The 13,696-nt window shown below is 40.9% G+C and overlaps 1 protein-coding gene across 1 annotated transcript in view; it reads right to left on the bottom strand.

Annotated features, from left to right (window-relative positions):
- The window catches only part of LOC122805293 (atypical kinase COQ8A, mitochondrial-like), a 740,997-nt gene that overhangs the window by 441,344 nt on the left and 285,957 nt on the right, over positions 1–13,696 (bottom strand). Inside the window, exon 5 of the mRNA XM_044075380.1 lies at positions 8,560–8,625. Within this exon, the coding sequence (XP_043931315.1) occupies positions 8,560–8,625 (66 nt within the window). The remainder of the gene's footprint in view (positions 1–8,559; positions 8,626–13,696) is intronic.

The raw sequence follows: 13,696 nt of genomic DNA, 5'->3' as shown, positions 1-13,696 counted from the left end.
AGCTATCAGTCTGGCTGTATGGAGATTTTGTAAACAGCTCAGCATATGCTATGCTGTTTACTGGGTTTTGAAGTGCTTGGAATTTAACCAAGATGTCGCTTAGTAGAGAGTGGTTAGCTATGGAATAGCTCCTAAAGATTTTTGGTTTCACTGGGTCCCCAGACTTAATTTTTATTTCAAGCAATACTGAATTATGGCCATATATGACAAGTGAGGGCATTACCTTGGGTGATGAACATTGCTCCCTCCTGTTTGTGAATACAAGGTCAAGGAAGTTTGAGACTGGACCAACTGTTCCGTAATGTTGGTATAATGAAGTTTAGGAAATACTGGCTAACTTAGTTAATTTATAAAATTCTCATTGGTATCCTGGAACAGGCAGTCTAAGTATCTGATCACTTGAACAAACACAATTTAAATTACTGCAAAAGACCAATTGTCTACTAGTCAAGTTGCATAAGTGGGTGTCGAGCAGTTTAAATTTCTGCAGTTGGTACAAGGGCCATCTTTGATCTTAAGTGCAAGTGCTATCTGTGCCCACAGTCTAGCAGACACAGTAATTACATCTAATATAGACTACCCTATAAGCCGTGGTGGTGCAGCGGTAGCGTTGTCGCCTCACAGCAAAAGGTTCTCCCGTTCGATTCTTGGCTGGAGCGCCTTCTGTGTGGAGTCTGCATGTCCTCTCCGCAGTCAAGTTGCGTTAGAAAAATATGTGTAAATGGGTGTGCCTTCATTGAAGGTTGGGCGTCGAGTTGGCACCTTGGCACTGTAAAAATCTACTGCCAATCATTAGCGGACCAGAGTTTTGCTGTGGCGACCCCTAACCGGGAAATGCCGAAAGAAGAACAACATAGACTACCCTACAGAAATTACAGAACACTCCTCATCACAGAAGTTTTGTTTGGCTGGTTTGGAGATGGGACTACATTCCTTAACTAAAGGCTAAGAGACAACTAAAAATTTAATGCATAATCAAAACTCTTGATTCTGAAATTCCATATTAGATCTTTGTAAGTTAGTTATTGTCTCACTTGACCACAAATGAAAAGAAGCAGGAGAGAAGATGATAGCACAGTAACATCTAGGAAGCCATTAGCAGTTAACCATTTATAAGGGAGTAAAATCATTCCACGTGATCTCGGACGAGATGTATTTATGTTAGTCCCTTACTGACAAGCAATGCCATGTTCAAGGCCTTAAAAGCTAGACACAACCTATACCATACACAGTGGCGGCTGGTGACTTCAAATCACAGGGGGGCTGCAGGAGACGCTGAATGGGCGGGGTCAAAGGGAAGGGGTGTGGTCAACCATAAAGGGGAGGAGCTATGCACAAAACCACAAAAAAACTAACTTTAATTAAATACGCTGCCCTGGGTGGCAAACCATCATTATGAAAGTCCAATCAAGACAAAAATAAGTGTAGAAGAATAAAAATATTTCAATGCATTGGCTGCATGACAGCTTACTTAATATCTAGATGGAAACAAAAGGTTGTGAGGCATGAAAAATAAATTACTTTTTAAATACATTACTGGAATGCCAGTCAAAATCAAGTATAAGAAAAACCAGAAGCACTCAACTCAAACTACTTCTCCTTGCACTGCAGTTCTAATTATAATATATTCAGCTTTATTAAAGTACCAAGCAACATGCTGAAAGTAGAAATCTATGTGATGCCCCCACTTGTAAAAATGTTTCTTATCCAAAAGACCTGCTGCCTGACAACGTTTCATGGGGAAAACATGATAAAAGTAAAAATGAAAAGCAAACAAGAAACAAGCTCAAGATACATTGCTTAAAGGATTACTGTACAGGTTATGGACCACACATGATTGGCATTCTGTTTAGTTTACGGGTAAAGCCTGTAGAGATGACTGGAAGTCTCCAACAAGTGTAATGAGCTTTTTAAAATAATGGAATCCTGTCCTTTAATACCCAAGGCTTATACATTATCTAGTCAAGTATTCTCTGCATGGCAACAACAGAAAGGCTTTCAATGTTGGCAATTCTTTAACAGTATGCTTATTAAAGCTTACTTGCATCTTCACGATGTCAGACAAGCACCTTATGGTCATTAAAGCATTGCTACTTAAACACAGAGCAACAGGCACTTTGAGTAATAAGCATAAATCAACAGTACAAAAATATGACAGAAACCAGACCATTCTGCAAAATCAAGGACAGATGAAAAGCCACTGTAGTACTTATGCAGTGTGTCCTCCCCATCCAAGGTAGATACAACTACTCCTTGCCTTGCTTGGACACATCCAGAGTCACTACATGGGGAGTGGGGTGCAACAAGCATGTCACAATTTGAAATCTCTCTGGCTGACTGTGATGGCCCTGACACATTTGTCATACCTCTCAACTTCAAGAGCAAGAAATCTGGACAAAGCCATACACAGAAGTGGGACAAAGGCACAACAAGAAGGACAATTTTTAAATATTGCTCTAATAAACTTAGAAAGATAATAGAATAGGTCTTGCATTAGTATGAATTTTCTGAAGGGTATAAAATCTGAAACTCAAATGTCTGTCATTTTCTAACTTCAGTCTTTAGTGATTTGTCACTAATTTGCCAAAAACACAATTTTATGAAAATGGACCAAAAATGTGATGCAAAATATAAAATAGACACACAATACAGCTTCTACCTGTCAAAGAAGGGACACTTTAATATTAGTACTGCTACCTTGAGCAGCTGACAAAATAAAAGAATCTACATGCATTTCAAGTAATCTATAACTTTGATTATTACAGTTATTTCTTAATTGTAAACCCTCCATGTTTTCTTCCAAAATTGCTATTTTCATGGAGGGATTATTAGGGGAAGAGCAACATTTTGAGCCAAAAATTGGGGACAGTTGAGAGGTTGGCTATGCCTAATTCTATAAAGCAATTTATTTGCATGTACCTCTCAACCTGTTAATGCAGTAAATCTGAACAAGGCCAAATATATTGGGGCACATATAAACAGTACTAAAAATTGCTCTTGTATAAATTGAGACAGTTGATAGAGCGGCTCTTACTTTAACATGCATTTTATGAAGGTTATGAAGTCTGAAACTTATTATTTAGTGACTTCTGGCAAATCATTTAGGAATTAAAACTACAAATTTTATGAACAACAAACCAAAAATAAGAAGCAAAAATCTATTCATTCTTTGAAAATCTGGACAGTTGGGAGGTATAGTTCAGCTGGGCCTGTCTGAGTTTGCTGCCCTTCCCCTGACAAAATAATGGTTGAACTGGAGCCTCTGCAGCCATTCCAATTAACCATTACTTGGCTATTTCACTCCATTTACCATAAACACTAATGTGCATACTGCTTTACTTCAATGATTGGACTTCATTTGAAAGTTTTATTTTGTATTTTACAGCACAAACATTAAGTAATCTGTTAAACAAAGCAATGCAGTCTCACAATGAAAACTTAGCATTAAAACTTCTCTGCCCTTGAAACTCACATTCATTGAAACCCACATTCAAAGAAAATACATTTTGCCAGTGGCAGATAAAGATTAATTTTGGGCTGTTTTGAATCATAGGCCCCTTGCATATGAAACATACATGTGCTCTTTGATACACCTTCCTCATTGTACTAAAATTATATTCCTTGTACAATACAGTACACTTGTTAGAGGGTGTTTTAAATTTGTTTTGAACATTTTTCCAGTAAGCAATGAAACAAAACATATGCACCCATAATGGCAAAACTGCCCAGTTGAGAACATTTATCATAAAAAGTCTACTCAGACTTCCACAGTCCACCATTATTAGTAAATATACACAATTCTACAGTCCACCATTATTAGTAAATATGCACAATTCCACAGTCCACCATTATTAGTAAATATGCACAATTCTACAGTCCACCATTATCAGTAAATATGCACAATTCTACAGTGCACCTTTATCAGTAAATATGCACAATTCTACAGTCCATATTCAGTGAATTCAGTTCTTGCCATAGCTGTCAACCTTAGCACAAAACCTGGACGAAGCCAATAATGGGGAATACAGTCCCAAAAATAGGGACAAATTTAAAATATTCATCTTATAAACTTAGAAAATTGCTAGAAAAAGGTTGTGCTACTATGTATTCTGAAGAACATGAAGTTTGAAATTCAAATGCGGTCAATTCTACTGCGGACAGAACAAAAACAATTTTCAGCAGAGGCAGGGATTAATACTGCAGACACGTCTTTGTAAAATGGCAGGGCATCAGAGCAAATCCACACAAACACAGGCAGGAGATGCAGACTCCAAACAGAAGCCACCCCAACCAAGAATCAAACCAGAAAACCTATAGCTGTGAGGCAACAATACTACCACCGCACCATCAATTATGCAAGGAATTAAACATTCAGAAACCTGAAGTCTGAAATTCAAATGCCTGTCAATTTTACTGCGGACAGAACAAAACCAATTTTCAGCAGGGATTAAAACTGCAGACACGTCTTTGTAAAATGGCAGGGCACCAGAGCAAATCCACACAAACACATGGAGGAGATGCAGACTCCACACAGAAGCCACCCCAACCAAGAATCAAACCAGAAAACCTATAGCTGTGAGGCAACAATACTACCACTGCACCATCAAATCTGCAAGGAATCAAACATTCAGAAACCTGAAGTCTGAAATTCAAATGCCTGTCAATTTTACTGCGGACAGAACAAAACAATTTTCAGCAGAGATGCAGGGATTAATACTGCAGACACGTCTTTGCAAAATGGCAGGGCACCAGAGCAAATCCACACAAATACAGGGAGGAGATGCAGACAGAAGCCACCCCAACCAAGAATCAAACCAGAAAACCTATAGTTGTGAGGTAACAATACTATCACTGCACCATCAATTATACAAGGAATTAAACATTCAGAAACCTGAAGTCTGAAATTCAAATGCCTGTCAATTTTACTGCGGACAGAACAAAACAATTTTCAGCAGAGACGAGGGATTAAAACTGCAGACACATCTTTGTAAAATGGCAGGGCACCAGAGCAAATCCACACAAACACAGGCAGGAGATGCAGACTCCAAACAGAAGCCACCCCAACCAAGAATCAAACCAGAAAACCTATAGCTGTGAGGCAACAATACTACCACCGCACCATCAATTATGCAAGGAATTAAACATTCAGAAACCTGAAGTCTGAAATTCAAATGCCTGTCAATTTTACTGCGGACAGAACAAAACCAATTTTCAGCAGGGATTAAAACTGCAGACACGTCTTTGTAAAATGGCAGGGCACCAGAGCAAATCCACACAAACACATGGAGGAGATGCAGACTCCACACAGAAGCCACCCCAACCAAGAATCAAACCAGAAAACCTATAGCTGTGAGGCAACAATACTACCACTGCACCATCAAATCTGCAAGGAATTAAACATTCAGAAACCTGAAGTCTGAAATTCAAATGCCTGTCAAATTTACTGCGGACAGAACAAAACAATTTTCAGCAGAGGCGAGGGATTAAAACTGCAGACACATCTTTGTAAAATGGCAGGGCACCAGAGCAAATCCACACAAACACAGGCAGGAGATGCAGACTCCACACAGAAGCCACCCCAACCAAGAATCAAACCAGAAAACCTATAGCTGTGAGGCAACAATACTACCACTGCACCATCAAATCTGCAAGGAATTAAACATTCAGAAACCTGAAGTCTGAAATTCAAATGCCTGTCAAATTTACTGCGGACAGAACAAAACAATTTTCAGCAGAGACGAGGGATTAAAACTGCAGACACATCTTTGTAAAATGGCAGGGCACCAGAGCAAATCCACACAAACACAGGCAGGAGATGCAGACTCCACACAGAAGCCACCCCAACCAAGAATCAAACCAGAAAACCTATAGCTGTGAGGCAACAATACTACCACTGCACCATCAAATCTGCAAGGAATTAAACATTCAGAAACCTGAAGTCTGAAATTCAAATGCCTGTCAAATTTACTGCGGACAGAACAAAACAATTTTCAGCAGAGGCAGGGATTAAAACTGCAGACACATCTTTGTAAAATGGCAGGGCACCAGAGCAAATCCACACAAACACAGGCAGGAGATGCAGACTCCACACAGAAGCCACCCCAACCAAGAATCAAACCAGAAAACCTATAGCTGTGAGGCAACAATACTACCACTGCACCATCAAATCTGCAAGGAATTAAACATTCAGAAACCTGAAGTCTGAAATTCAAATGCCTGTCAAATTTACTGGACACAGAACAAAACAATTTTCAGCAGAGGAGGGATTAAAACTGCAGACACATCTTTGTAAAATGGCAGGGCACCAGAGCAAATCCACACAAACACAGGCAGGAGATGCAGACTCCACAGAAGCCACCCCAACCAAGAATCAAACCAGAAAACCTATAGCTGTGAGGCAACAATACTACCACTGCACCATCAAATATGAGGGAATTAAACATTCAGAAACCCTTAAGTCTGAAATTCAAATGCCTATCAATTTTATTTAACATTTTTAATCAGGACAGTCTGACTTGGAACAAATAAACAAATTTTCAGCGGAGGCCCAGGAAGAAATAATGCAGACATGTCTTTGTAACATGGGAGGGCACAAAAGCAAACCCACACAAACACAGGGAGAAGATACAGACCCCACAAAGAAGGAACCCCAGCCAAGAATCAAACCCAAGAACCTGCAGCTGTGAGGCAACAATGCTACTACTACACCATCAAATATCAAGCATTACAACATTTACAAACCACAGATATTATGAGGAACAGATCAGATCAAATATGAGGTAAAAATCTGAAATTTCTTACAAATGGTGGTGGGTAGGAACTCAAGTCTTTAACACCTGCATACAGGGTACAGGGTTCAAGCCTGAGGCATTCCCTACCACACCACCATAAGCACCTGGGGCATTTTCACACACACACACACACACACACACACACACACACACACACACACACACACACACACACACACACACACACAGACACACACACACACAAACAAACTCCAGTAAAGCACAAGCACCATACACAAACTCCAGTAAAGCACAAACTCCAGTAAAGCACAAGCACCATACACAAACTCCAGTAAAGCACAAGCACCATACACAAACTCCAGTAAAGCACAAGCACCATACACAAACTCCAGTAAAGCACAAGCACCATACACAAACTCCAGTAAAGCACAAGCACCATACACAAAGAAAAATAAACATTGTAAATTGAAAGGCACCTTACCTGAATCCTGAATGAATACATCCAGAGTTAACGTCCATACATCCTTCAGCAATACTGAAGACCCGAGATCCACATGCTCCTTCCGGCGCCGACGAGATCCCTGAGGCACTGTCCGAGTCCCTGCTGCTCCTCTTGCAGTCCGGACGTCCCATAATCCTGGCGGGTCTGCGCACTGTAAAAGTGCACAGACGCTCCTTGTGTCCCCCTATGGGGACGGCCGGGCTGCCCTGAGCATGCGCATAGACCGACTCGGTCTATGCGCATGCGCGAAGTCCGCGAATTTTAAAAAAATATTTTTTTTATTTTTTCATTTCTTTTTCTTTCTTTCTTTCTTTTTGAGGGGGCTGCAGTCCGGCAGCCCTATGCCACGAGCCGCCCCTGACCATACAGTTGCTACTTTGTAACTTATATTATTCATTGTAATTGAGATAGTGTTCTCTCACCACTTAGCTGTTGCAAGCATCTGTTTACGCTTGCATCTCATTAGTGTGTAAAGCTGCAGTAACTACTATCAATGCCTTTTATTAATTTTACAATAAAGTTTTTCCATTTTGCTGTACATTATTACAATTCTGAAAAAAAAAAAAAAAAAAAAAAACAGAGAGAGATGACGACTATGCCACCCATGCATTTGATCTCATAGACAGAACCATGCCAGGTTAACTGTAGGTATTAATGACCCATAAACGACATTTGTACACCCCAAATTTGAAAAGACAGTAACTTTTCATATAGGACCCCAAGAAACATGAGCGTTGAGGCGTGTACTTCCTTATATGTAGGCTGCTGCAAGTGACAGAAAGACAACCTACCAGGTCTGTTGGTTTCCTCCTGGCTACTGCATATCCTTTGATCTTTTTGGGAGTTCTGGATTCCTGAACCGGTCTAATTCGGCTTCCAGTTTCACTAAATTTTTTAGTTAAGCAGTGTTTTTAACATTTTCTTTGGGTGGCCATACTAAATCAGCAACAGAACTGCACATCTATGACTGCCTTAAACAAGTATGGCCACCAAAAAAGGCAATTTACTTGCCAAAGAGATTTATTGCTTAGAGGCAGCATCATGAAATAAATCAAACCAAAATATTCCAAAAAAAAAAATAAGAACTAAGAAACAAGTGAAATGACTAAAGAACTAGAAACATACTACAAATTCAATACTACATTAGAGGAAAGTAGAATACATATGTATGTATATAATAGCTGATACTGATGGAGCAAAGAAGGCATTGTACATTTACAAGAGTTACTACAAATTGCACAGACTAAAATGCATATACATGGCTACAGTTTCTGTAAAAAAGGCAAATCTCACCTTTCTCATTACGTTCGTCTCGGAATGACTTCTTAACTGCCTCAACGACAGTACCAATCCCAATACTAAATGCCAAGCCTGTAGACAATGAGCACAAAAATGAATGTTAATCAAAAATGTCATTCTCGTAGCTACTCTAGCAATGCCAAAGCTTTACCCATATACAACCCAATCAGGATATTAACCAATATATCTACACTATGCTAAGACAATATCTTCCCCTATCTTTTGTACTATAAAAATCACAGAATACATCTACTTTTAAAAGCTTAGATCAGACTAAACACCTTGCTACATGGAATATATTGGCATTACTGTTCTACTCTACCACAGACAAAGACAAGATGTAAACAGCTCTGACAGGCAGTTTAGGTAAAACAAGTAAAAGACAAAATGTTGTTTTACTGAACTGAAATTTTTGTAAAAGGCATCCAAGCATGACAATGAACAGACACAGTGCATTCTTACAGAAGGCTATGAAAGAATACATACACACATGGGTCCCGATAAGCTGATCACGTTTTCAGAAACTCAAACTCCATATGGTCAAGACCATATGATCAAGTTTTTGAAAACTCAAAGCTGTTGAATGGTGATCGCGGTACAGCAAGGATCAGGAAATTTACCCTTTTCCTAACTGTAGTGTGATGTCGGCGTTGGCATATATAATTTGCATAATGTGGGGGGGCACAGAGGGTTTGCCCCCTTGCAGAAATATAAAAAAGATTTTTGTGGGTTTTTTGATGTTTGAGTTTTCGGAAACTCTATCATATGGTCCTCTCCAGTATTTTTGAGTTTCCAAAAACCCAATCATCACACACACACACACACACACACACACACACACACACACACACACACACACACACACACACACACACACACGTAAACAGCTCTATATGGGAATACTCTCCATTTTTTCCAAAGCAATGTGGCTAAAGCTGGTGCATGAAAAACCAAATGTTGTGAAGAATCCTTGTAATGCAAGCAGTTAATGACTCCAAAGCAAACACTTCAGTGTAACCATGGACTTTAAAAGAAAGTGTGCTTGCATGAGTTCCAGTACTTCCAAAAAAAGTACTACATGTGAGAATTACATTCTGACATCCACTGTGAAGTGTGACAATACAAAACCTGTTCTACAAATGCAGCACACAAATTTTGCTCATTCTTTTTTCAAATGGAAGCCATCAACATATATATATTAACAATTTTTTTTTTGTATGCTTCCCTCATGCCCTGTCATCATCATACCTACCCCAATCAAACTATGAACCCCCCCCCCCACCACAGGGTACACCCAGTAGATGGCTGAGAGCCATATGGCCAGGCATTCATTCAGGAACCCATGAGGGTAGTCTGTGCCCTTTGTTGACATCCCAGCAGTAAGCACGTGTTTTGTGATCCAAACACCTGCCCTGGGCAGAGGGAACATGTCAGTCAGGTCACTGTAGGGCCACTATACCTTCCTCATGTTAAATACATGCTTCTGTGGACCTGCTCCAACACAAGCAACTATCCAAAAGAGGTTTGGTAAGCCAAACAAACCCAAGCCACAAAAGCATCCACCATCCTTCTCCAGGGATTTTGTCAATTCTTCCTCAGCTCTACATTCTTCTCTAAGGATGCTACTACCCACATCTCCACTGCCAGCTCCAACAGGTCCCTGAGCTACTAATCGAACTCTTGTGACTAGGGCAACAGTGAGTTTTTTTTTGCTTTGTGCCACTGGCCCTACCTTTCAACTTAATTTTACTGCCTTACGGATTAAAATATAAGGATTTCTACTTTCTCCAAAACACTTTACAAATCATTAAAGACTGCCCAAGTATTCACAAGTGCCGATGCAAAAATAATTAGTCTGTAGAGTACTCATCTGGATAAGACAACTTTATCTCAACTAGTAAAACTCTACTAATTTTTGAACAGATTACTATAAATCTGAATTAGAAGCTAAAACCATTACATTTGATTCACACTGTAGTATTTCAAGTGTGCCTACACTCACGCCACAGAATTTCTTGAAAGCTTTTTTATAAGCAAGCAAAGAGTAAGCACTAATATAAAGACTTGGGCCTACTTTATGCCTACATTAAGAAAGTACAGTTGTGTACACTTACCGCAAATGTAGACGTTTGAGTGTATTCACTGTTGCAGTCCTGATTTGTGGGATTTCCTGCTGTGAAAGCCCTGGGCTGGCCCGACTACCAGAGAAAAATTTCCCTCCTCCTCAGGCTGGCAGATGCCCTAACCGACACCAGTACGCTTGGGTATAAAGGTAGCCTGCCTATGTCATGAAATCAATTTTTTTCTTGCCCCATAACAGGTAGGAGCTCCAACTGAGCATTAGGGAACTGAGGAAAAGAACCCTTACAGGCCAAGGTGGGGGTTCCCTTGGCTAGAAAAAAGGTTATAAGTAGATTGCCTAATAGTCTAATGGGGAAAGAGGGAGGGAAAGAAGACTGCAACTGTATTATGTTCTTCGTGTTTCACTGACTCGTGGGAAGAGGGAGGAAGGAGTTTAGGGAGAGGAGAGGAGAAACCCTGCAAGATGGCAGACGTAAATCCTGCTCTGGACCTGGAAAAGGTTGCTAAGTGGTAGCGTTTGGTGAAGGTATACACAGATGACCAGGTGTCAGCTTCCAGGATATCCTTAGTAGGGACTCCTTTCAAGAAGACAGAAGAGGCTGCAGTTGCCCTAGTTGAGTGTGACTTGACAGCCTCAGGAGATTTTTTGCCATAATGGCTGTAACAAAATAAGACATAGTGGGAGATCCATTTGGAGATGGTCTGTTTAGAAGCTGGTTTTCCCTCAGAGCCAGGGGTAAGGGTCACAATAAGTGGGTCAGATTTTCTCAAGGCTCTTGTTCTGTCAAGATTGTAATGGAGCTGCCTATACACATCCAAAAAAAGAAGTATTTTTCCCTTTGTTCTGGGAGTTAGGAAAGAATGTGGGCAGGTTAATGGCTGATTTAGACAAATGTCAGTGACCACCCTGGGCATGAAGGAAGGGTTAGTTCTGAGGGGTGAAAGATTAGGAATGGTTCCCACTGCCATGACAGCCTGCAGTTCAGAGACCATCCTGGCTGAGGTGATTGCCAGCAGCAGGGCAGTTTTCCAAGTTAGAAACTTCAGGGGGGCAGATGCTGTAGGTTCAAAATGAGGCAATACCAATTTCTCCAGAACAAAGTTATTTGTCCCATGGAGTAACGCTGCCTCCTGGGCGGTCTGATGTGGATGACTCCCCTAAGAAATTGTCTTAACAGGGGATGTGAAAAGACAGAAGGAAGAGCAGGTATATGGTCCGAAATGGTAGATGCATGAATTTTAATGGAGTAGGAAAGGCCTTTATCAACCAGACTAGCCAGGTAATATAGAATGGTAGCAATCTACACTATATAAGGATTGTGGTGCTGCCACTGGCAACAAAATGAAAAATCTTTTCCATTTAGCAGAGTACGACTTCCTAATGCTAGGCCTTCTGAATTACTTAAGAATATCCTGCACCTGTTTGCTTAGGTTAAGCTTGTTGATGAATGCTGTGGAATTATCCAAACTGAAAGGCGGAGCGTCTGCAGGATGGGGTGCACCACCCTTCCCTTGCCCTGAGAGACAGAGAGAAGTTTGACTCTCTGAGACAGCAGCCATGGACTCAGGTTGGTTAATTTGAGTAGTACAGGATACCAGTGCTGCCTGGGCTAGTTTGGGGCTATCAATGCTGCCCTTGGTCCCTCCTCCCTCATCTTTAGAAGCACTCAAGGTAGCAGAGGGGTAAGGGAGGGAATACATAAATAGTACAGTTGTGTACACCTACCATAAATGTAGATGTTAGAGTGTCTTCACTGTTGCAGTCATGACTGTAGGGTTCTCCCCTGCCGGCAGGCAGCCCTCGGTCGGCCAGAATCCCAAAGCCTGGGTCCGGCGTCGGCTGTTCAACCATGCGCCCTGACGTCAGAGCGCCAGGAGTACAAAGCTGACAGCCGGCGCCATCTTCTCCAGTTTTTCTTGCCCCAAATGTCAGGAGTCCCAAAATGAAAAAGGTCCCATAACCTTTGCAAATACACCTCAGAAGAATGGTGAAAAAAGGAACTACACAAAAGTAAAAATAAGAGGGGACAGGAGGGAGGGAAACCCAAACTGCAACAGTGAAGACACTCGAACATCTACATTTATGGTAGGTGTACACAACTGTACTATGTTCATCGTGTTTCACTGTTGCAGTCATGACTGTAGGGTAGAATCCCAAAGCTGAAAGAAAGGGAGGTGGTCATAAAGAAGAAGGGCAGCTAAAAGGCCCTGCAAGACTGCAGAGGCAAAGCCTGCCCTAGACTTAGAGTAGAGAGGTAAATTGTAGTGCTTAGAAAAAGTATGCACTGAACTCCAAGTTGCAGCTTCCAAAATGTCTTTGGTAGGAACTCCCCTGAGGAAGGCCGCAGAAGTGGCAGCAGCTCTGGTGGAATGAGTCCGTATACTCCCTGGGGTTTGCTTTCCATGGCGTGAATAAGAAAATCTGATTCCATGAGCAATCCATTTAGAAATGGTTTGTTTTGAAATGGCTTTACCTTGGGAACTTGAAGCATAAGAAAAACAATTGTTCTGATTTTCTGATGTCCTTGGTTCTATCCAGGTAAAAACGTAGTTGTCTGTGTACATCCAAGGAATGTAAGATCCTTTCCCCTTTATTTTGAGGAGTGGGGAAAAAGGTTGGCAAGTAGATAGTTTGATTTAAAGCCACTTTGGAAATCACCTTAGGCATGAAGGTAGGGTTAGTCCTCAAAGATACCCTGTCTTGATGAAAAATAATATAAGGTTCCACAGCCATAAGAGCTTGTAACTCTGAAACCCTCCTGGCAGAGGTAAGGGCTAACAAGATAGTTGTTTTCCAAGATAAAAACTTGATGTCAGAAGAGGCAGCAGGCTCAAAAGGAGGCAAGGTTAGTTTTTCCAAAACATAGTTGAGATCCCAAGCAGGAATGGGAGATCTAGGAGGTCTTAAGTTCTTAGCTCCTCTGAGAAACTGTCTCATGAGCTGGTGGGAAAAGATGGGAGGGTCTGTATTATAATGAGCAGAAATAGCAGAGGCATGAATCTTAATGGAAGAGAAAGAGAGACCCTTGTGTAAGAGATCTGTCAAGTAAAGTAAAATTAA

This window comes from Protopterus annectens, chromosome 6.part1, assembly GCF_019279795.1.
Source record: "Protopterus annectens isolate FY-2018-M chromosome 6.part1, PAN1.0, whole genome shotgun sequence".
Lineage (NCBI taxonomy): Eukaryota > Metazoa > Chordata > Ceratodontiformes > Protopteridae > Protopterus > Protopterus annectens.
Note: the sequence above shows the minus strand (reverse complement) of the source record. Positions and strands in the feature narration are given on the sequence as shown.